Source organism: Zootoca vivipara, chromosome 9 (assembly GCF_965207765.1).
Source record: "Zootoca vivipara chromosome 9, rZooViv2.hap1.1, whole genome shotgun sequence".
In the NCBI taxonomy this organism is placed as follows: Eukaryota; Metazoa; Chordata; class Lepidosauria; order Squamata; family Lacertidae; genus Zootoca; species Zootoca vivipara.
This window is the reverse complement of record NC_142592.1, coordinates 32,212,810-32,236,843: the sequence shown is the minus strand read 5'-3', so window position 1 is coordinate 32,236,843 and position 24,034 is coordinate 32,212,810. Positions and strand designations below refer to the sequence as shown.

The window sequence follows — 24,034 nt, the reverse complement described above, 5'->3', positions numbered from 1 at the left end:
TTCTTCGCATATGTGAGGAACGTTGTCTTTTCTCTTTCATAAATTTCTGAACCTGGAAATATGGTGATACATCATAGAAACTTCAGTCCCTGAAGCAGCAAGGTAGCTTGCAAGCAGAGGAAACAAATGTTATCCCAGTCAGGATAAGGTGACTTGAGGAGCCAATAGGCCCCTGTCAATATACCGGTAACTGTTGACTTTGGATTAATTAGCTCCCCTTTCTGTGAAACTTATTGCTCTGTTCAGCTGAATGGCTTGAAGTACTACTAAGCCACCAGCCTGCCCTGGCAATCTAATTTCTCCTCTTTTCTGAATCTTTGGGGCTAGGCGGCAATAAATACTCAACATGATGAACAAGTACAACTTATGCAATAATTAAAGAATCTGTTTTTCAAAGACTGTTTGTTCTTTCTAGTGCTTTTTCATTATCTCTGAGTTTACTATCTCTCATAATGCTTATTTGCATATTTATACCAGCATTCTGCTTACTCTTTAGATTATTCATGCCTGAGAAAATATTCTGAAACAGAAAGGGAAAGTTTAATGAGTTTCAAGGGGACATGTGGGGGGTGGGGTATGTAAAATATAGAAACAAATGTCTGAATAGTTGCCACAAAATATTTGCTAAAACTCTGCTTTTCAGCTTATGATATGTTCTCTCCATAATGTATATACTATAATTTCTGTAAATGCACCCAGATAGACTCTGGAAAATAAAGCCAAGTTATAACAAAACAAAATAAGGCTGAATTCCTAACTGCACCTACCTGGGAGTAAGCCCTACTGAGTTCAATAGGACTTCCTTGTGAGTAGACATGGTGAGGATTACATTATAGGTGATACTTTTGAAAGTGCAAACCTATGCATATTTACTAAGAAGGAAAATCCATTATATTCAATGGACCTTACTCTCAGTAATAAAACTCAGCGGCAGTTTTTTTGAGTATACATATTGTGTGTTTATGGGTAGGGGGCGGTTTCACGGCATGATGCCGGAGTCCCTTGTAATTATTGAGCTCTGGATCCAGAAAGGGTTGAAATCTAATTGAGGATTCCATTGTTGAATTAGCCAAGCAAGAGTCCTAAGTACCACCTAAGTGTGGTGGTTAGGAAAACAAAGGAAGTGACTTTGTGCCAGAAGACAAATGGGTGGCCCTCCCCTCCTCACCCAGTGAGAGGGACCATAGCCAGAGTTGAGTGTGTGTGAGCTGGGATAGAGGCAGGCTGCTGGGAGCGGCTGGGGAGTGAGAGCCATGCTTGATTTCTGATTGATTTCCAAGGCCGTGCTGTGAGCCCATCCATCTTAGGCTTTGCAGAATGAACTATTTGCGTGTGGAGACCTTTTAACCAGCCCTAGGAATAAATTCAGAAAGGACTCAAATTTTTGGTTTTTGGCAGCATTTAGGCCACAGCTTTATTGATTACAAATAAAGTGAGTGGTTGTATAGGCTCTGGTTCGATTTGCTACCTGAAGCCCTGCAGGCAGCGCTGACTCTGGGCACCAACCATAAGTCAGCTATGGGTGAACCCCTGGGACAGCGACAAGCAGGAGCCCTGCTAGGCCACCACCCAGATGAGCCCTGAACTCAGGCTCAGGGCACAACCCCGCACGGGGAGACCAACCATGAGTCCGTGGACTCCTTCTTAAAGGAATACCCAACACATAGGGATGGCTAGGCATCCTGCCACCCCTATCCACCTGAACCAGAGCCTATCCGTAACCTTACAAGTTGTGACGGTTTGCTATGCGGCAGGCGAAACCCAAATGGCACCAGCCAATCAGCCAAGTGGGGAAAATTCCTGCCGTGCCCGTCCCAATGACAGGCGACACACGACGGCATAGCAAGGTCAAGCGCAAGCCCTAAATATAGGGAGAGGTAGTCGGGTGTTCCGATGCACTGAGCCCGAAAGAGGAAGCTCAGGGCACATGCATCAGCTTAAGCAGTGGTCCCTCAATCGCTTTGACTGGCGTCCCGTTAGCCCAATTTCTCCCAAGATTGAGGGACCACCAATAGGGTGTTGTGGCCACTCCAATGTTCCCACCCACAACACAAGGCCTGATTGCCAGGTCCCACCGCAACACATGCACTCCTGTGAGGCATAGCTGCCAAGTTTTCCCTTTTCTCGCGAGGAAGCCTATTCAGCATAAGGGAAAATCCCTGTAAAAAAGGGATAACTTGGCAGCTATGCTGTGAGGGAGGACACGGTTTGCTATTAACAATTACCAAGAAATAAGAAATTACCAAGTTTGAACATTCTGCATTTGCATTAGGTTGGCTTTCAGAGTTTTTGCATGAGGATATAGTTAAAGAATACAATAGGGAAATTCATGAATGACAAATTTAGAGAACACAATAGACAAATGCATGAATTAATCTCCTGCCCCTGGTTTATAGAATTTTAAAAGAAAAGAGGGAAATAAATTAGTTTTGTTATCTAGAATGGATTTACTGTAATACTACTAGAGTATTAATGGCACAGAAAAGTTTTAAATGTACCACACATAGCAAAAGAAAGCATCTTCTCAACCACCATGAATTATTGAAGGATTCCACTTGAAGATGAGAGTCCACCTACACATTCTTAAATATTGGCTAAATTTATTGCTACTTAAATTAATATTCAAGAGCTAAGTGGTAGAGCACATACTTTGCATGCAAAATGTTCAAGGTTCAGTTCCTTACAACTCCAGTTACAAGGATCTCATGTAGCAAGGCTAGGAAAGTCCTCTGAGACTTTGAAGAGCCACTGCCGGGCAGAGTAAACCAAGGAATGTGCTAGAGGGATCAATGGCCTCACAAGATATGGTGTATTTTTTTGTAGTTGGCAGACAGGTATCAGCAATATGGCTGTCCCTGTTCTGTCGAACAGCATTCCTGTCGAGATATGGCAAGTGCCCACATTCCAGAAACTGTTGAAGACAATTTTGTTCTAATGGGCTTTTTCAACAAGATAATTGGGTCTTTACCACTTGTCAGGATTTCAGTCTTGTTTAAAAGGTATTGTTTTGTGTTTTCAGCTGTGTTTAATTATTTCATGTATAAATTAACATTATTATTATTATTATTATTATTATTATTATTATTATTATATTTATATTTATACACCACCCATCTGACTGGGTTTCTCCAACCACTCTGGGTGGCTCACAACAATATATTAAAAACACATTAAAACCATAGCTGCCAAGTCTCCCGTTTTTTTACGGGAAACCCCTGGATTTTAATCCGTTTCCCGCTGTTATCCCAAATAGAAAAAAATCCCGTAAATCCCCCGATTTCCTACCTGCCAGGGTGGCTCCTTCTGCGCATGTCTGGACATGCGCATGTCTGGACATGCGCAGAGCCGATTTCGGGTGCCGCTCTGTCCATGTCTGGGCACTGGAAATCGGGCAGTGCTGGCACCGAAAGTTGCTTCTACGCATGTTCCGGTGCCGCGCCACTGCTGATGCTGGATTTTTCAATTGGAGATTTGGCAGCTATGATTAAAACATCAAGCATTAAAAACTTCCCTAAACAGGTCTACCTTCAGATGTCTTCTAAAAGTCAGATAGTTATTTTATTTCCTTGACATCTGATGGGAGGGCATTCCACAGGAAGGGCGCCACTACCTCTGGAAGAAGAAGAAGAAGAAGAAGAAGAAGAAGAAGAAGAAGAAGAAGAAGAAGAAGAAGAAGAAGAAGAAGAAGAAGAAGAAGAAGAAGAAGAAGAAGAAGAAGCCATGCTTTGGTTTCCGAATGTTTTGGAAGTTGAACGGACTTCTGGAACAGATTCTCTTCGACTTCAAAGGTACAACTGTATATGTAAAAAGGGAGCAAGCTTTCAAGGACAGATTATTCCATCAAGCGTAGGTTTATGCTTTAGTGACCAGTCAGTGTAAACCAATTACAAAAATCTTGTGTGCTTAAACTTGATCAGGTTAATTAATGATGATCTCCTAGCAGCCGTTTCAATTGTTGCCATACATTTGGTGTCCATGTACACTCGTATATTAAATGGAAAGGGTGATGTGGTGGTTCTGGTTGCTGAATTAAGTGAACCAGGATAGCAGATGATTAAGAAATAGCAGAAAGAAAAAGAGGTTTGTTGCTAGAACAAGATTAGTTATCAACATCAGTTGATGTTATCAGATGTTGAAGCACATATGGAGCAGGATACACCAAGCTACCAGCAGCTGCCTACTGACACTGGTCTTGGATTCCTTGACTGAATTATGAAACCATTCTTTTTTTGCACCTTGCAAGCATAGTCCATTAATGAAACTACCAAAATACTTAATTGCTTCAGGAGCAGACTTGACAGCAGGGATTGGAGGACTTAATTCAGCCTGAACTGTTTCCATGAACAGCGCTCCATTGGTTTTTGTGCATACTGTACTTTGTTAAAGTTTTAACTGTAACACTGACATTGGTGGTAGCTGAAGTGGAATCTGTGGCATGCAACACCTTCCACCAGCTATTTGCCACCGTGGACAAACAGTCTGGCCGCAGCTTTGGTAACCTCTAGATTAGACTGCTCAATGTGCTGTACGAAGGGCTGCCTTTGAAGGCTTCTCAGAATTGGTTCAAAATGTTGTTGCTAGGTTACTAGCTGCCACTGTTTAAATAGCTATGATGGCTGCCATTCCACTTTTTGGATTCAAAGCACCCACTGCTGCCACCTTCCCTAACCCAAGCTATATCTCTGGGCTTTGGGGAGGGGGGAAAGGCAAGACAGCAATTCACAGGATCCTCCTTCTGATGAGAGTTATGCTTGCCTGAGCCTGCTCATAGGGTTCAAAGCAGACACCTCACAACACATCTAGATGTGAGCACTCTTACGCCTCTCTCCTTTTTATGCTTTTTCATTGCTGAGAGGAGTGCAACTGAGCTATATTCACACTCTAGCAGCAGTTGCCAAGGCGGTGGCTTCTACGTAGATATGCCGTATTTTCCCGTGTATAAGACGGGACTCTTTTTTTGGGACTCCAAATAGAGCCAATTGCACATCGGCGAAGCCCCTAATCATCTGCACGCTCGCCAAAAGCAAGCATCAATCGCCTGCCTAATTACTGCAGCAGCCAATAGCCAGTGGACCTTGCACCATCCACCAATCACCCGCAAAAACCCTGCAAACAATTCCGGCTCGTGGCAGCCACCAATCGCCCATCCCACTTCTCCACTATCCATGTATAAGACGACCCCAAATTTTTAGCATAATATTTTAATAAAATAACCTAGTCTTATACTCGGAAAAATACGGTACTTGAGCTGCAAGTCTCATCATCCCTGACTACGCACAAGTCAACAAGCCCACTGACTTATCACTATAATCAACTCTGCATCTGGATTGAGTTTGAAAATATTCACCTTCATCCACTCCACCGCTGGTGGCCGGCATGGATTTTGAGACCTCAGGGCCCCATCTGGAAAAGAAGAAACAGAACTGAGTTTCGTCAGCTTGCTGACAGAGTATAAAAGTGAAAAGCCTTGGCATTTTGAAGTATCACCACAGAACAATAATATATTATTATTTTCCTTGTCTATCATTTCAAGCCATATAGGTATACCCAAGAGGCAAGAAGATTAATGCTTTCATCTTCTTATTTATTAGACTGGACTGGCTCCATTATAATCATGTTAGTAGTAATCATGTTAGTAGGAAAACAGAGTATGAATTCCATGGGTGGCTCCCATTCAATATATGATTATCTCAAAAGCAAGTTAACATTTGAAAGTGGCTTGTAGCCTCTTCCCCCCCCCCCCAAAAAAAAATTACCGCCGCTTCTGAGGTAATGCAGAAAACATTATTCACCTGGGGTTATTTCAAAGCAAAACACAGAGAAAATATAATTTTAGTAAGCTGGCACTGACCCAGAGGTTGAACCAAAACAAGCCACAAACATTCAGAGACAGAAGCAGAAATCAAAGTATGATTGTAATTAAAATGGGTTTTTTATGTAGCCTTCATGATGTGCTTTATAAATACCTTTTGTCTGAACAACTGCAGACCCAATTTAAAGATAGAAAGAAGAAATTGCATCCTTTGAGGTGCTGCAAGCAGAATGAAATGGTTTTGCAAGCATCAGTGTTAAGACACTTGCGTAAGTCTCAGAAATGAGCTCAGCTGAACAAAAGCAGACATTTAATGCACTATATTCTTGTTTAATTCATAGAATCATAGAATCGTAGAGTTGGAATGTGTCCCAAGGGTCATCTAGTCCAACCCCCTGCAATGCAGGAATCACAACTAGATCATACATGACAGGTGACCATCCACTCTCTGCTTAAAAACCTCCAGGAAAGGAGAGTCCACCACTTCTTGTGAGAGTCTGTTCAACTGCTGAATATTTCTTACAGTCAGAAAGTTATTCCTGTTGTTTACTTGGAATCTCCTTTTGTGTAACTTGAATCCATTGGTTCGAGTGTTTGCTTCTGGAACAGGAGAAGCTTGTTCCATCCTCCATGTGATAGCCCTTTAGATATTTGAAGGTGGCTATCTTATCTCCTCTTAGTCTCTTTACCAGACTAAACATATCCAACTCCCTCAACCATTTCTCATAAGGCTTGGTTTCCAGACCCTTGATCATCTTGGTTGCCCTCTTCTGCACACGTTCCAGCCTGTCAATATCCTTCTTAAATTGTGGTGCCCAGAACAGGACACAGTACTCCAGGTGTGGTCTGACAGAGGCTCTGAGATTACATCTGCAACCTCCTTTGTACCCTTGGGCGCAGCTCTAGGTGGTGTCTGGCAGTATTGTTTGTACCCACATGGATCAGAAGGAAGGGGTTGTGGACAGTGATCTTTATAAGATTTGGCAACTTCTCTGTTGCATCATGAAACTTTGCAACTGGAAGACAGCATGCCTCCTGGAACATCATGTTACTTCCACACATGGCTCTCTGTCCCCCTCAGTATGGAGTAACCTACCCCAACCACCACACATTATTTTCTTCCTCTGGGGAGTGGCAGGAATCATTCTGTGCACTGTACCTTCCACAATCACCTGGGTGTATTCTGAGGTCTGCAACTGCTGTCCTTGTTCCTCTGGCCCAGAATCAATGTCCAGGGTAGGGGCATGGAATCGATTTTGCAGCTCCAGTGACACAGCATGGCTCCTGACAGTCTTGCTTCTATGTGACATGTTCTTCCAGGGGGTTTTCTCCTGCAATGAGTGATCAAGTCAAAGTTGCAAATATGAGTCCATGACAGGGTATAAATTGCATCATTAAGACTGCAACCTGATACCCACTTGCCAAAGATAAGTCCCACTGAATTCAATGGGCCATACTTCTGATGGAGTGGTGTTGTATAGAATTGTGCTGCAAGGCTGCAAACCTATATACACTTACCTGGCAGTGAGTCCCAATTAAAATACTGCTTATTTCTGAGTAGCTATACATAGGATTGCACTGTAAATAATCTGTTGGCTATGGATGAAGAGCGTTTAACATGGAGACACTGTGGCAAAATATGCTAATCTTCTGAAATTATTTGCATATAATGTGATTTGTATAAGCAATGGTTATGTCTTCTGGTTTGTTTAATTAAATGAAACTGTTTCCATCAATAAATATCCTTAAACGTCTGCATGTATTGAGATACTACAGTATCTATCATAACTGATTAATCCATCCATTTAAACAGTGAATCTCTATAATCCGTTGATAGCCCTGAGATACTACAGTATCTATCATAACTGATTAATCCATCCATTTAAACAGTGAATCTCTATAATCCGTTGATAGCCCTACTATGCTGGCTCTTAAACCAACTCTTTAGTCTGGAGTTTTGATCGCATGTATATTTAACAGAATCAATTTGCCTACTAGTAATTTGAATCTTATGGTAGATATGGGTAGCCACTCAGCCTAAAGCACTGTGCCACAATGGAAATGCAATACCCAGATTTTCCCACTGTGCCTATTTCCCAAAACATAAACCAAAGCTTTTATTTTTGATGATCCTCACAGCTTTCTTTTCCCTCTCCAAATTCTAGTAACACAATGAGTCACAGTAAGCTTAAATGAACAACTACAATGGAGCCAACTACCCTCAGTGTCTGATTTTAAATGACTGTTTTGTTGGAAATTTAATGAAGCTTATATTTGGGAAACTGAACCTGCGCTCTGAAATGAATGCGAAGACCTTCAGCCTGGAGTTAATAGTGAAAAAGATGATTGCTTCTCCAAGAAACAATGCAGCTGTCAAAATTGCTATTAATGTGTACATACTTTTAAGACTCTCTTCATACATAGAGATTCATATGAAGTGTGTGGGCAGATGTGGAACAGGAAGAAGAATGAGACTTGTTAGTCAGTGTGAACATATTCCTTTCAATTAATCATAGCAACCTTTCAAAGCTCTTAAGGGAAGGGTTGCACTTTCATATTCCTTCATGCAAAAAGATTTTTTTAAAAAAACCTTCACTACAATATGTCGTTAGAAAGTAACCATGTATTGGTTACCAAAAGTTTTGTCAGATGTGTTCCAAAAGAAAAGCTCTTCTGAAATATTTAGCAGGTTACGTTGAAGTTAATTAATCCTGTTTAATGCAGGCCAGGGTCTGAAGGCACGTGGAGCCACATTCTGGCTGAAGCTAAGCAGGTCTGGGTCTGGTCAGTGGCTGGCTGGATGAGTGACTAGGAACCACATGCATACTTCATTGGGTTCCATGCTACTTAAGCTGACAAATGTGCACAGAGACAAAAGTGATGCCACCGGGGGTTTCCAAAGCACAAGGTTGAAAACGTGGGTCATCCTTAGGTTAGACCAGTACCATGCTCCCAGTTACAAAATACTGCTGAAGACTATTGAGTGTGGCTGCTTTATCTAGGATTATTCTCTACTGGAATTATGGAACTGTAGGTGGACAGTGCACATTAGCCTTTCCAAGGCTAAATCTGTGCTGCACAAAAAAGCAAATGTGTACAGCAAAAAATCTTTTTGAGGGCCTCCAGACTATCACTACTATGTAGGAGGGATTCTGCATCCCAGAAAATTAGTTTGCACAGTTAAAGTGGATTTGAGCACTCTGTTGTCCTGTGATGGGCTTCATTGATGCCCCCCGTCAGGCGCACTGGACTCTGAACTTTTATTTAAATAAAAATAAGTCTCTAGCCGTCCTAGAAGGAAAATAATGAAGTAAAGTAAGCAATTTCTGTGAAATGAGCAAGCATGGCTGCTCCTGCCTGTCAGGTTTTAGCCAATAAGTGAAGTCAGAGCAGTGATTGATAAGTGAGTTGTTTGGACACCAGATGATAGGAATGTTTAGAATCTTAAAGAGCTGCTATTTCCCCCTCCGCTTTCTTGCACTTTTCCTGCTTCTGTCTTATTTCCAGTTCTTTGAATCTCCATAATTTGCCTTTGCAACTTTACTGTGGTGGGTTCATCTTAGATCAGGTAGTCCTTAGAAGTTATTTTCTGCAAATACTACTACACAATAAGTGTGGAAGGATGTCAAACAATCCCCACCCTCCCTCCCAAAAGGCAAATGTGAAAACGCTGTGAAGAGGCTTGGGACATGTCTCCTGCTATGCAGGAGGTAAAGACCAGACAGCTATTAACAATTCATTGTATAGTTAACTTAAAGTACAATGGTCTATATCTATTATTAGAAGAAAGATTCTTTGTGTAAGCCCAGTATTTGGTTTAAGATGGCACTAGAGAAAACTTGGAGTTTGTGTCTATAACAGCTGCATGGCAGGCAGAAATTAAAGTATGAAAATATAGTTATGGAGAAAGCTTCACCACAATTGCACTACTGTAATTTTGTGTTATGCCATGCCCCCATGGCAGCCACTTTCTGATTTACATCCATGACAAGTATGACTCCAGCTATTTAAATTTATTACAGATCATAATTGTAAAACTGAGTTTGTATTATATCATAGAATCATAGAGTTGGAAGGGACCATGAGGATCATCTAGTCCAACCCCCTGAAATGCAGGAATTTACAGTTGTCCCATACGGGGATCAAACCTGCAACCTTGGCATTACTAGCACCATGTTCTAACCAACTGGGCAGATATGCAGGCTATTTGCTTTATTATTTATTTGGGGGCAGGGGGTTTTATACGATATGGTGTACTGCTTAGATGTTCCATATTAAGGAGTATAGAGATATGTTAAATAAATAAAAGTAAGTAGATCATATTCTAGAACCTTCTGCAATGCAGGGAAGTTACATGATAGATGAGATAATAAGGAAAAGGTTCCCCATAGGCAGAAAATTTTAAAATCACTGCTCTGAACAATGCCCCAAATATGTCTTCGTCTTTTAAACTGAACATGGGAAATAAAGCCTTGACAGCGAGTTTGGCGCTTCCAAAAAATGAAAACCTGATGCTTTTCAGGTCTATTTATTGTATAAGCTTTCTGTGGCTCTGCTTCTAGTTAGCATGTCGTGTATATTTATAGAATAAAAGAGGAGGAGGCTGACGGACAAAACAATTCTATAGAGTCCAGTTAACTTCAACATATGGCCTGAGTTAAATAAGGCTATGAAACTGAAAAAAGTTTCATAACTGTGCCTCATGATTTGGGCATATTTTTTCTGTCAGTAAAGGTATGTCTACTCTGATTAATGCTATACAGTATATATATGTATTTACCAAAGTATAGCTTAAAAATTATTGGTATATGGGTGAGGCATAATTTAAAGACTCTCCTTTCTATCATCATTATTATTCTTTATATTTCTGTACCACCCTTCATCCAAAGATCACAGGGTAGTTTACAATATCACAAAAATGCATACCCTAATACTGGAACCATGGCAAAGCATTGCCACCCACTCCTACCTTGGACAACCACTCCAGAAGGATAGCATGATATCAAAAGCCACTGAGAGGTCGAGGAGAACTAACAAGGACACATTTTTTCATATCTCTCCTGGCAGAGGTCATAATGCAGGGCAATCAAAGCAGTTTCTATGCCAAAACTCAACTTGAAATAGATCTAGAAAATCAGTTTTTCCTGGTCCATGATCACCCTTCTATTCTCCTAACAATGCAGACAATAAACTATAGCTTGGTTAGACCATGTGGACCATGTGCCTGCATGAGAATGCCTTGTGGGTTTTGGGTGCACCAATTTAGGACACCCAACACCTGCCTTAGAAGGTGGGAAAGGAAAACCATGAGAAGAGCCAGTTGCACACAATATATGCCTAGCTTCCTGGAAATCTCAAGCAGGAAATATTGTGGTGTTTGTGAGAAGGAGATACTTTGTGTGCATGTGAATCACCAGTTAGAACCAAAAGAACTACAGCTCATTAGAAGGCGGCTATGGGGGCATCCACCCTCCCACCATGGATTTGAAGGGTCTTCAGAGCCCCAGGGGTTCTCGTGCCTTCAGAAAACACTGAGTGAGCTCTTCACTCAGATGAATTTATAACCTTCTCATCCTCAGAGCCTGTCAGCAACTGGGAAGCTCTGTACCCTGGAGTCACCCAGGACCCACCCAGGCTCAGCTGCAACACCAGCCATTCCAGTTACCTGCTTCTGAGGAGCCTGGTTCTTCTGTGCCTTCAGGCATGCACTCTATTGGCATGTAGCTGCCTCTGTCTGCACCTCCTGACACTTGCATTCCCTAGAACTGGGAGGTACTTTGACCTCCCCTCTCTAATTTTGCAGGTGAGACAGCTGCTGCAGTTAAGTCAGCAACCCTGTCCACAGGTCCCTTCTAGTCCTCTGCTGCAGATGGGCAAATCATAGCTTCTCCTGCTGGAGATATCTAAGGTAACACTAGAATCAGGAGGCCCCTTGGGCCTTCAAACTTCGGTGTCTTCATCTCATCTGATGGAAGCATGACACCTAGTGGATTCTGGCCCATTCTGAGAAGCTTATGCCTACATACATTCATTAGCCTTCAAGGTGTCGTAAGACGCAAATCATTCCTTCAAGCATATGGATCTCACAGGTGTGTTTGCACATGAGTTTACCTCAGGACTGCTGATTCCCCACAGCTTAATGGTCTGATTTGTCTGGCATATGAGAAAGGCCTCTCACGGCCAGCTGATGAACACCTATTGTCCACTTCTGTATGTCAGTCACCCTACTACATTATGGAAGCTTCCATTGTGAAAAGGGATATTGAAATGGCATGCTAAATAGTCACTGGAAATAGATTGCTCAAAGCATTGTATAAGTATGAATAGGCATCTCTGCTTGTAGGATGGGATATTTGCGGGGAGGGGGGATTAGACCTACTGATGACATTTTAAGGTGAATAACAAAAAGAATAAAGAGGTGTGAAGAAAAATAAGAGATGGGATAATTGGTGTAATTTTGTCCACAGCCAACCAAGCAGATTGTTCTGTCAGTCACTTAAGAACAGCAGCAATCAGCTTAGATCAGGCATCCCCAAACTTCGGCCCTCCAGATGTTTTGAACTACAATTCCCATTATCCCTGACCACTGGTCCTGTTAGCTAGGGATCATGGGAGTTGTAGGCCAAAACATCTGGAGGGCCGCAGTTTGGGGATGCCTGGCTTAGATGCTGCCATGATTACAGGCAATGGAAAAGCCATTTATTTGAATGGACTATTTTTAATAAATAAATAACTGTTATCTGAATAATTAAACTTATTCTGTAGTTATGATACACACTGTGGATGCTGTGTTTAACTTAGGCTGAGAGACAGTGATTGGTCCAAGGTGAGCTTCATGGCTGAGTGGGGATTTGAACTCTGGTCTCTCAGGTCATAGTGCAACACACTATCCATTACACCACACTGGTTCTCTTACACCACACTGCAGTGGGTTATGAAGTTACTATATGACTGGGCCAAAATAAGAAGCAACGAGGAAGAAAATATTTCCAAGTTTTCAAGACCTCCATATTGAAAAGCTGAAGTAAGCTTCCTTGCAAAATGCAAAAGGGATGGAGTGGATGCAGCCTTGAACAAGGACTAGGGGGCTAGAAATGTCTGGTTGAAACTTACCTTACTGGGAGACAAGATTTGTTGGAAATGTCTTGCTGAAAGTTGACAGCTAACTTTCAGTTGTCATTTAATGAGTAGTGGGTATGGAGTTGAAGGAACAGCTGGAACACTGCCTGTTAATTGGACTTGTGACAGCACTGTCACACTGACCGATGAGACAGGTAAATAGCCTGGCTGTTGAATGACTATTTTTGAAATCTGAACAAGTCTTTTATTGCAGCTTGACACCACTGCCAAACCTGATCTCCAAAAGCGCTTTTCCAATTATCCCTTGACAATGTCAACTAGATAGCAATGGTTGAGCAAAACTTCTGGAGAGAAGGTTGGGAAGACTTGCAGCACAAACCTATGGGGCATTAATTGGAAATAATTTCAACTTTGTTCAGTGGGGCTTACTTCTCTCTGTGTGTCCATAGATCTGTTAAATCTGTAATAATTTGGAATATATTCCTCCTCTAAATATTCATTTTAACACCACTCTTGAGATATGTAGTTATGGAGTGAATGAACGTCAAAAGCTTTTGAAGCCATTGTTTTATGTGAAGCAGGGGAGCTTTCACAGACTCAAATATTATAAGAAAACGTCTTTAAAAGAATCATACAGCTGGCCTAAATTCATTTTGGCCCAGTAGAATCAAAAAGGCTGTTTGCTACAAATAAAACTCTCACACCATCTGCTCTTTGTAGTTATATATTTCTAATCTGTACTTGGTCCAATCCACAAAGCCACATTCATATGTTTAAAAGAAGCCTTTTCTCTAAGATAGTCACAAACAATTTTCAGTTTTGAAAACAATGTCACTAAAATAATCTCTCCCAGGTTTTAGAATGAATCCTTTAACTGCAATATCTCTTTTTCTTTTTTTTAGGTTCTATATACACACTGATCACCAATTAATTCCCTTTAGTAACAGCTGCAAACTGCTCTGCAATGATAGCAAATATATTTATATCCCTAGTTCGAGATAAATTGAATCTAAATTCGCATGAGCCCCCCAGATGTCAACATAATATCATTTCCATTGGCTTTTTAGACATTGTTTTTAGATTGTTTTCAAACTTTGGAGGGGGGGGATAAATGCTTCCTCTTGCCTTTGATGCTTCATAGCATATTCAATATAGATTCTGTGACAGGAGGAAACATATGAAGTTACTTTGTACCAAGTCAGACTACTGATTGATCCATCTTACTGGGGTCCAAAGCAATAGAGCATCTGCTTTGCATGCAGAAGTTCCCACGTTCTGTCTCAAGCACCTCCAGTTGGGGCTGGAAGGGAGATCCCTGTCTGAAACCATGGAAAGCTGCTGCCAGTCAGAGTAGCCAGTACTGAGCTAGATGGTATGTTTCTATGTTTGCCGTGGCTTGTAACAGGTCTCCAGGGTATCAGGTTCAGGTCTTTCTCAGTCCTTCTTCCCGACATTTATTAAGGTGGAAATACAAGGGACTAAACCTGGGAATTGTTTGTGCAAAGTATGTGTAAAGTACTATCACTAATCTATAACTTCTCTCATATGGAGAGGGATTGGATTATTAAACAGGAATTCTAACAAGTGTGAATTCAGAAAGCTATTGGATCTCAGTTTGTAAATTCAACGAATTCTGAATTCTTTAGATATTTAGATATTATTATTATTATTATTATTATTATTATTATTATTATTACACATTGGAAGAACAAACCTTTACATTACAAAAGGAGGAGGGATTTAATCTTGTTTCAGTTAGTTTCTTTAGATGCTATATTCTATCAGCATGTTTTATTCAACTTCCTCTGTTAAAATACATTTTTTTAAAAAATCAATTTGGGAGTTTAATAGTCTTTCCTTTTCCAAATTACTTCTCTTGTAGCCTTGAATTCTATCAACATAAAGCTAAGTAGCACTATATGACACTAAGAAACATACTAGCAAGAATTCAAACTGCTGAAATCAAAATGCAACTGTTTGTAGAGGATCTCTTGTGTATTAAGAGGAAAACTTGAAAACAGGAGTTTTCAGGTAAAGTGGGAAACTTTATGCAATATCAGTGCAGGAGTCAAAGATATGTTATTTCCATGGTTGATAGGGGGGAATGTCATCTTTATAGCCCTGTTCTGGAAAATCTGTGGGTGGAAAATTTGGAAAAGCGGCTCACAAGAAAAGATTTCAGATGACTGGTATGTATTTCATCTTGAAGCTGCCTGGAGGATGGAACAAGGTTCTCCTGCACCAGAAGCTAGCACTTGAACCAATGGATTCAAGTTACACAAAAGGAGATTCCAAGGAAACAACAGGAATAACTTTCTGACAGTAAGAGCTGTTCAACAGTAGAACAGACTCCCAAGATAAGTGGAGGTTTTCAAGCAGAGAGTGGATGGCTACCTGGCATGTATGATTTAGTTGAGATTCCTGCATTGCAGGGGGTTGGACTAGAGGACCTTGGGGCCTCTTCCAACTCTACAATTCTATGATTCTATCTCCCTGTATAAACTTCCAATCTATATTGCATCTTCCTCTACCTGGTTTGGGTAAAATAATAATATTAAAACCTTGGAGAAAATATTCTCACAATTTAGGACTCCATGTAGTTTTACCCTGAGAGATTATTGAACACACATAAATTTTCATCTCTGTCACTCACAACCTAAATTAAAGTTTCTTCATATCTATGCTGATTCTATGCTTCTACTAACACCAGCCATAACCTAGCCATGCTCTTTTTCTCCTCCAACAGCAAAGAGTGCAAAAACAGAAAACTACAGGAACACCAACATCGTACCTGACAATTAGGTTGCCATGCACCTATCATGATGATGTGAGAACAGGAATATCATAATAATGGCACTGAACCCAATCCATGTATCCTCTCATATGTGCTGCAGAAGCAAATGCAGGCAAGTAGTTTGACCCTCAATCCTCAATTTCCTAAATTATTTTGACCTTTAAAAGCAGCAGTAGAGACAGACATAGTGGGAACTAGATGCCAGCGTGTTTGATTATAACTGACATGATGAGTGTCAGTGAGCTCATCTTCCCTGTCACCAGCAGGAAAGATTCAACTATTTACCATTAAGAGTGTCTTTTGAATACTTCTTTGACCCAGAACTGTTTACGTCCACTAGGGCAGGGTGGAAGCCTTTGATTGTAAACCCATCAGCAGTACTGCAATCATTAGGATTTTTATTTTTTTGCATGAAACGGAATGTGGGTCTGCTTGAAGGCAAATATGACAACTTCTACTGTGAACTTCCAGTTAATCAGAGCGGTGCCGTTTTGAGAACCTTAAGCAGATGGTTTTCACAGAGTGCTATTACAGTAATGCAACAGAACCGATGTGTGCTCCAGTTTAAAAATAAGCAACATGACAAAGTAACTATAGAAACTGGATCTAAAACTTGATCCTGACTTGTTTTGACTAAATCATAGCTTAAACAAACCACAGTCTCCAAAGTCTGGAGTTGTGGTTTGTTTACAAGTGGAAGCAGATACATTTGAACTTTCCATGGCCATCAACAGCAGTCCTCAATGTGGCTACAATTAAGATTTATTTCCCCCCCCCTGATCAATTGAAGAAGTGTTCTTGTACAGCCCCACTGGTAGGTCCTGTGCACCATATCCATATGCTAAAAAGCCCACTTGAGTGGCTGAAGAATCAGGTCATTTTAGCCCAGTTTGTGTTTTTGTTCTGTTGGCAGGTAAGTCACATTTGGCTGGCTGTGCCCCACTGGGCAAACACAGGATCCCACTTTAGCTTCTGGGGTGCATGTCACTGACAGCATTGCACCTGTCAAAGCAGATTTATAGGACTGGACTATAAACAACCTGTAGTCTATGTTTCTATAGAAAAAAAGCTTATTTGGATGTATTTGTCCACATATGGCACAATAAAAAAAAAAAAGCATGCTTCCGTCCCAATGAGACCCATTAGTTTCCAAGAAATGCAACATGGCTCCTTTAACATAGTCTGCATGGTGACCATTTGACTTTAAAGCTGGTAATATATGGAAACTGTATAGATCAGTGGTTCCCAACAGGTGGTCCGGGGACCCCCAGGGGTCCGCGAGCTATGCCAGAGGGGTCCGCAAGATGCTGTTAGAATAAAAAATATATTAAATATATTTCGTATGATAACAGATTTTTGTTTTGGCCACTTCCTGCATGAGCAGAGTTTAGCACAAAACTAGAATTTAGAGGCAGTAGTTCTGCTGTATGCCGTTAGGTGGCGCTTTACAAACACTACTGTTTTGCAAAGAGGCAGCGCGTGCATTCTACTAACGCTCACCTCCCCAAGATGCTTCGCGCGCGTCGGCTTCATTTGTGCGCTACTGCAGGTACCCCGTCTTCTCCATTCCCCTCCCTCCTCCCTGGCGCGCGCTGCCTCTTTGCAAAACAGTAGTGTTTGTAAACAAAGCAAGCATTTTCTTCCATGTGTTTCATGAAAAACAAATATAGGAATCGGCTCGACATGCGGTTGGATTTCAGAGTGAAAGTTTCAAGTTTGGAACCTAATATTTCAGAAATAATGGACTCAAAGGACAGATTTAACACATCTCATTAAGAACTGAAAATTAAAACTAACTGTATACTGATGGAGTACTCTGTTGTAACTGTAAAAAAACGTATAAATATAAAATATAAAAAGACTCTTAATTTGGCTCTCACTTTTTAATTTTAGGATTAGGAATTAATGGGGGTCCTTGTCACAATAGCGGCTCGATGAGGGGTCCTCGAGAAAATTTTGTTGGGAACCCCTGTGCTAGAATTTAACACTACATCTGATTCTCACAATATGTATGTCCACAGAGGGACTGCACATCTTTCTTTACTGTGCTATGCATCTGGCCTGTGTACATGTGTGTATGTGCAAAAATGTGTCTAAGATGTGTGTGATTTCTCCCACCCACCCACCCCTTGTTCTCCATATCTTTGAGCCGAAGATCTCAAGATATGTTCTCCATATCTTTGAGCATGCAGCTTCTCTCTGGAAGAACTTAATTAAACACAATTGAATTTCCTTGCTAACATTTGTAGCTGAAAAGCTTGCTCTTTGATTGCTTGGTGTTTGCTGGTTAGAAGAAAACCAAGATGCTGCTTTTGTTCCCCAAAGAAAAGTTAGCATATGTTAGTTCAGGATTCATGGTTTTCTTTACATTTCTCACTGGTTCTCAAACACTGCAGGCAGAGGAAAATATTGCAGGATAAGAAAAGGGGGAAAATAAAGATTTATTGTTGTATTAACTAGAAAACGAAAGACGAATTCTTATACTTGGAGATAGTGTGTGGCTTGTTTAGTTTCTTTTTTCTTTCCCCACTCATTTAAACAGTTGCCTAAATAATTGGGTCAATCTATTTGGACAGGCTGGTCTATGCTAATTGCCAAAAACATAGCTTTAAAATACCTTAAAATGTATCTGACAAATAAACTTACATGTAGTGAGGCTTTTTAAAAGGGTGATTTTCCATGTATGTTTTGAGTTTCAGCTTATGCCATAATAAAAAGCCTTAGTGTTTAAGGTACCACAAGGCTCCCTGTTGGTTTTCCTCAAAGCTGCCAACACATCATGGCTTATGTGCAGGTATGTATATATGAAGATCTGATCCACTGGAATTTGTTATGTTCATGTAATCACATCTGGTGTTTGAGGAGGAGAGAGCTTTCCTCCTAAGTGTTGCTTTGTAGATTCACTTAGGTCCTCTTGGGGCTATTTCTGCTCTGCGTAAGCATAACTGGTTACGCTGCTTTGCAGTGTTCATTACTGCTCTCTGCATGTGGCATTTTCCGCAGTCTGCATGATGTGAGTTACTTGATCCGTTGGAACTGAAGTGTCACAGGTGGATTTGTTGGCAAGGACAACCACCTGGGATTCTTTGATCCACATGGTTTTGCTTCCTTCCAAGTTGTTTCCACTCGGCATGACATATGGTCTAGTATCCACCTACAGGGAGTATCTAATTTTCCTTCCTCCTTCCTCCACAGCTTGTGTGGCCCACTTTCTTGGTTCATCTCAGGTTATCTTCTCCGTGCTGTGCCTTGTTTGCTCCTGCTTGAGGGACACTGTGGTATCTGACGTTATGTGTTCAGAGGGGTAGTGGTACAGCTAGGGCCAGGGTCTCCTGGGAGTGATGCTGATGATGGCATCCTTTTCAAACTTTTTTTTTATTTAAAAAAAACCATTGTATTGTCTGGGGTGGCAGGTGCTCATTTTATGATTTTTACTTCACCCTTTTCTACAGCAGCGCAGCACTTATTCGCAAGTCAGGGCAGCAGGAGCAAACCCCCACTTTCCTACTATGATTTAAGTGGGTTTAAAGTGAAAAACCACACATGCGCAGAGTATTTCTTTCAAAACGGGGTTGGCAAATTTGTTTTGCTTGTTTGTTACACACTATCCTATCAGGTCCAGAAATGTATTAACAGTCCTAAAACATGGGGGCGGGGGTTGGAGGGGGGGCAGGGGCAGGAGTGCTAGTTCTGTTACTCACAACTGAAGTTACACACAGGTCGTCTGAACGGTGTCATCCCTAGGACGAGGGTCCAGAGTCTTAAAGCCACCTGGAAGGGGGGTGGGGACTGGGAAGAAGGGTAGAAGCGAGCTGTGCGCGTCCAGGCTCCTTCCAGCTCCCGTGAGTCTTTGCACGTCTCCCCTCAAACTCCGCTCACGCCCTCGCTGTTACCCAGGGATGCGGCTGGCCTCGGCTGACCCCTGCCTGCCGCTCTTCCCCAGCGAGCCCTTTTCCCGCCCGCCTGACAACTGCCCTGTCCGCTCGGTGGCGGCGTCTCCTAGCCTCCCCTGGGCGCGCGCCGCCGCTGCGCCCTCGCGCCACCCTCCCTGCCACGCGCGTCTCCCCTTCGCCCCCTCCCCTCCTCCTCGCGTAGCCCCACCCTCACCGCCGCCCCTCCCGCTCCCAGCCACCCTCTCCCGCCTCACACTGGAGCCGAGCGTCATTTCAGCCTCGGCGGCGCTGCAGACATGGCGACGACGCTGACAGCCGTCCAGCCGCTCACTTTGGACAGAGGTAAGCGCGCCGCCTCGTCTTGCTGGCTGAGGGGGGCGGCCTCCGAGGATGCCTTGTCCGTCCGGGGCCATTGGAGCCCCGTTGCTGCCTGCTGCCGCTGCTGTTTCCACGAAAGGGTCCTGGGAACCGACCCATCCTTGAGAGGCTGCCTTGCTTGCCCGATGGAGCCGAGAGCAGGCGGGCAAGTGCGCCAAAGAGGGAGCTGTGACCTGCCGGCGCCGCGGTGACCTCTCGCTTGAACCCTGAGCCGGTGTTAAGCGTCCGGCTCTTGCCGGACCGGAAAGGGCAGCAGGGAGCCTCGGAGAAGGGCGCCGGCAGCTGAGCTGCTGGGATCAGCCGTAGCTTCCGATGAGCGCGGAGGGAGACTCGAGGCAGCGAGCGAATGGGGCTTGGGGTGGGTGGGTGAAAAGGAGGGAAACTTTGTGTGAGCTTCTGTGCCAGTTTGGGAAGACTGGGGAGCTGGGTTGCCCCAGGTCATCATCAGGATCCTGTTGCCTGGAGATCAGGGACTCGAGGGTGTTCCTACTTGCAGCAAAATGGCAGGTTTCGAAGGAAGAGCACTGTCGCCATAAATAAATGCAATAGCCCACAGTCCAGAACAGCAATCGGTGTGGAGGAGATTCGCAACTCCACACGTAAGCGTGCATTGGAAATGCATTGGGAGGGGGAAGCTACTCATCTATCACAGTTTGGCTGCACAAGGATTCCTAATGCGGTTTGGAGTAATCAGTCTTCATTGCTGTTTACTTATTTCGCTGCATAGCATGGCCAGGAGCTCATTTCTCCTTGCAGTGTACTGATGTATCCACAGCAGTGGTAGAGGAACTGTGGATTACTTTTCGGTGGCTCTTTTCGCCCATCTTCACATCCTCCCTCAAGCATCTGCTAGAAAAATAAGCTCTCGCAGGGTGAGAAAAGGCTTGCACGTGTACAGAACCAGAATCAAAGCTGATTTGAAAGCTCTTGTGCTTCTGATCGCAGGCTGTATTGCATTGCGCTGCTGTGGTGAAGCTTCTGGTGCCAATTGGCTGAGGTGATGTGATGCCATGGAATAGCTAAACCCGTTCCCAAACTGTCAGAATGTTTGCAGTCTGGTTCCTGTGAGAAAAAAGAAAGCTGACAGTTTTGCTAAAATTAAACCCTAATAGAGACCTTAGGAAAGGTAGAGCATGCCAAAAAGCAGGGGGCAGGAATCTGAAACCCTCCTGATAATGTTGTGCTACAACTCCCTTCAATCCCTGATGGTCACTCACTTTAGCTGGGCAAGATAGGAGTTGAATTCCAGTAATACCTGGAGGCCACAGGTTCTCCAACCCTGTACTGAGAAATGGAAAACTCACTTGGAGAAAACCCCCACGATACGGAAATTGAGGAGCGGAGAGCACTGAGTCAAGGAAAGGGCAGGTAGAAGAAACAGCCCGAGGGGGGGGGAGTATTGGGGACTGGAGACTATTTGGGACTGGATAATATTGTGGAGTTAGGGCTGCCAGATCTATAGCCTTAGAGAGACCATACCTTTAAGAATTTCATATAAGGGAGAATTTGTTGTCTTGGTTTAAGTTACTTAAACTAACCACTTCGTTCCTTTCCTGTAGGCTTCTAATTTGATACTACAGTACTGCTGTTTGTAGTGGGAGCATGGTATATCACTAAAGACAGCTAATTAATTGGTTTTTAGTCACATCTCTTCCCCACCTTTCCTTCAAAGAAAAATATTGTTGTTCTTCTTTGGACTGAGAATAACCCTGTAAGGTGGGCTAAACTGAGAGATAGTGACTGGCCCAAGCTCACTCACTGAGCTTAATGACTGCGTGGGGATTTAAACATCCTTCCAGTCGAATAACAACTATACCACACTTTCCCCATTTAGCATCTTTACATTATCACTGTCATCCTTGATGCTGCAACTGAGGAATTGTGTTGTACTCTTCACTACTATAATTAAGTTACAAGGCAGAGTTACTGAAGTTGTATATATTTTTAAAACTTAAAAAATACAAATTTGTATTGCAAACCTACTGTTACACTGGGAATAATAAATGGTTAAATGATAAAATCTTTTAAATACTTTAAAAGATTGACATAGTTCCTAATAGGCATTTGGCCTATTGTGCTTACTTGAAATATAGGGGTATTGTGCTTACCTGAAACAGGTAAAAATAATAATTTGCTTTCTTATTTGCTGTTTAACACTACTTATTTGTGCATTCCACTGAATTAAATCAAATAAATTTCATCCACTTGGTTTCAGAGTCTTTAAAGCATTTCATTTTTTTTAAAAAAACTTGATCTGTATGGATTAAGCTTCCTAAAGAATTTTTAAGTCTTGTACTTGATTTGGGAATGATTAAAGCCAGTGTCTTCATTATAATTGTATGCTCTGTAGAGGATTACAACAGGCTCTAAAAACAGGACAGAGAGGTTCCTGCTGTACATTCAGTTTTAAAAAAGAAATGTTCAGTCTCCATTTAAAATTTAGACAGTCTCTACTTTGTTGGATTCTGATGAAGAGCAGAGGAATTTATAATATGATGCCCATAATTACATTGCTTAAAATTGATTTCTGAAATGTGTGGTTTATTACACACAAATCAAACAAAGGAAAGCTTAGATAAAGTGTTAGATAACGAAAAGGGAGAGCATTGGTTAGGAGGAAGAATGTGTGTTTTCTTCTTTTTAGAAGCTCAGTGTGTAATCTGCAGCTCCACCTCTGTAGTGACCACACTAAGCAGGATAAATATTTCCTGGCAAAAGGCTGGACAGATGGCAATCCATTAGGAAGCACAGATTTTCAAAGGAAAGTATCACACAACCATGACCCTTATTTATTTTTAAAGGCTAGCTAGCTAAAGTTAGATGTAATTACGCTTCTATCTTTTTTTACACCTACCCGGTAGATTGCAGGTGGATCTTGTATAAGAATGTATAGAAAAGGTACAGAAATGCTTTTCCAACTGGGACCCCAAGCAATACATAAAACAATGAAAATATTGTTTGGAGGTGGGAGGTAGTATCACCAGTTACATAAATCTGAGAACATACTTGAAAACTCTAGCTATTAAACTCTAGCTATTATAGGTGAGTCAAAATTTAATTAATACTGATGTTTTACTAAAAGTTTGAACTTTCCAATGTTTTGAATTTTGCAAATGAAAATGACATTTAGTAGCAGTGATGATCTGCATGTTTACATAAATGCATAAACAGGCCCTAGTGTTGCCATGCTAATACTCACAGTTTTGACATTGCAACATACAGTGCTACTTAGGGTAAATAGTGGTTCCCAGACAAACAGCAAGGAAATAGCAAGAAGGAAGAGACGTGCTTCTTAGATTTATACTAGCCATTCATACGAAGTATATAAAAAACAACAACATTAGCTGCATTAGTAGTAAGAGTGACAACTTTTCACCTCAGAAAAATGCCTACTAAATGCTGATGTGGAGGGGAAGCAAAATTACTTTCTTTTCAGCATTTAAGGTGGCAGGGATGGGGAACTTCTGGTCCTCTGGACGTTGCTGGACTACAATTCCCATCATCCCTAATCATTGGCCATGCTGGTTGGAACTGATGGGTGTTGGAATCCAACAATGTATGAGGGAGCAGCCACAGATTCCTCATCGCAATAATAGAGTAAAAAGTGCAGCCACATATTTGATATGACTGCTTCTACTACAGATGTGTCCATCCAGTATTTTTCAAGTACTGGAGTCCTGCAAAAATACCAGATATACCGCTGGTCCACATGGCACAGGATAGAGGGGAGACAGTGAGCAACTGTGAAAAGGTTCTAGCACCAAGGTGCTCTCCTTCCCATTCTTCACGCTTCAGCCCAGTTCTCCACTCTCCCACTGGGTGTGCATTTATCCTACATTCCAACCGATGTCTGCATAGGGAAATTCACAGGACAGGGGTAAATATGTTGACATTTACTCAATCGTGCAACAGAGGTGTTGAAAACAGCTCTACATCCAGTGCTGCTTGATTCCTGGTTCTATTCTTTCACAGACATAAATGCCGGGGGTGGTGGTTTTGTCAGCAGTTGGAGAAGAATCCCTCGTATTTACCAATGTGCTCCCTGTAGGGCTTCCCAGTGTACGGTGGGGTAGTATC

General features: G+C 42.1%; 1 protein-coding gene across 2 annotated transcripts in view; it reads left to right on the top strand.

Annotated features, from left to right (window-relative positions):
- Nucleotides 1-19,707: 19,707 nt before the first annotated feature.
- The window catches only part of LIN7A (lin-7 cell polarity scaffold A), a 37,664-nt gene continuing 33,337 nt past the window's right edge, over nucleotides 19,708-24,034 (top strand). Inside the window, exon 1 of one of the 2 annotated variants that reach the window (XM_088651745.1) lies at nucleotides 19,708-19,921. In XM_088651745.1, coding sequence (XP_088507871.1) covers nucleotides 19,876-19,921 — 46 coding nt within the window. In that variant the 5' untranslated portion in view covers nucleotides 19,708-19,875. The remainder of the gene's footprint in view (nucleotides 19,922-24,034) is intronic. The other variant, XM_035127838.3, reaches the window with a different exon arrangement.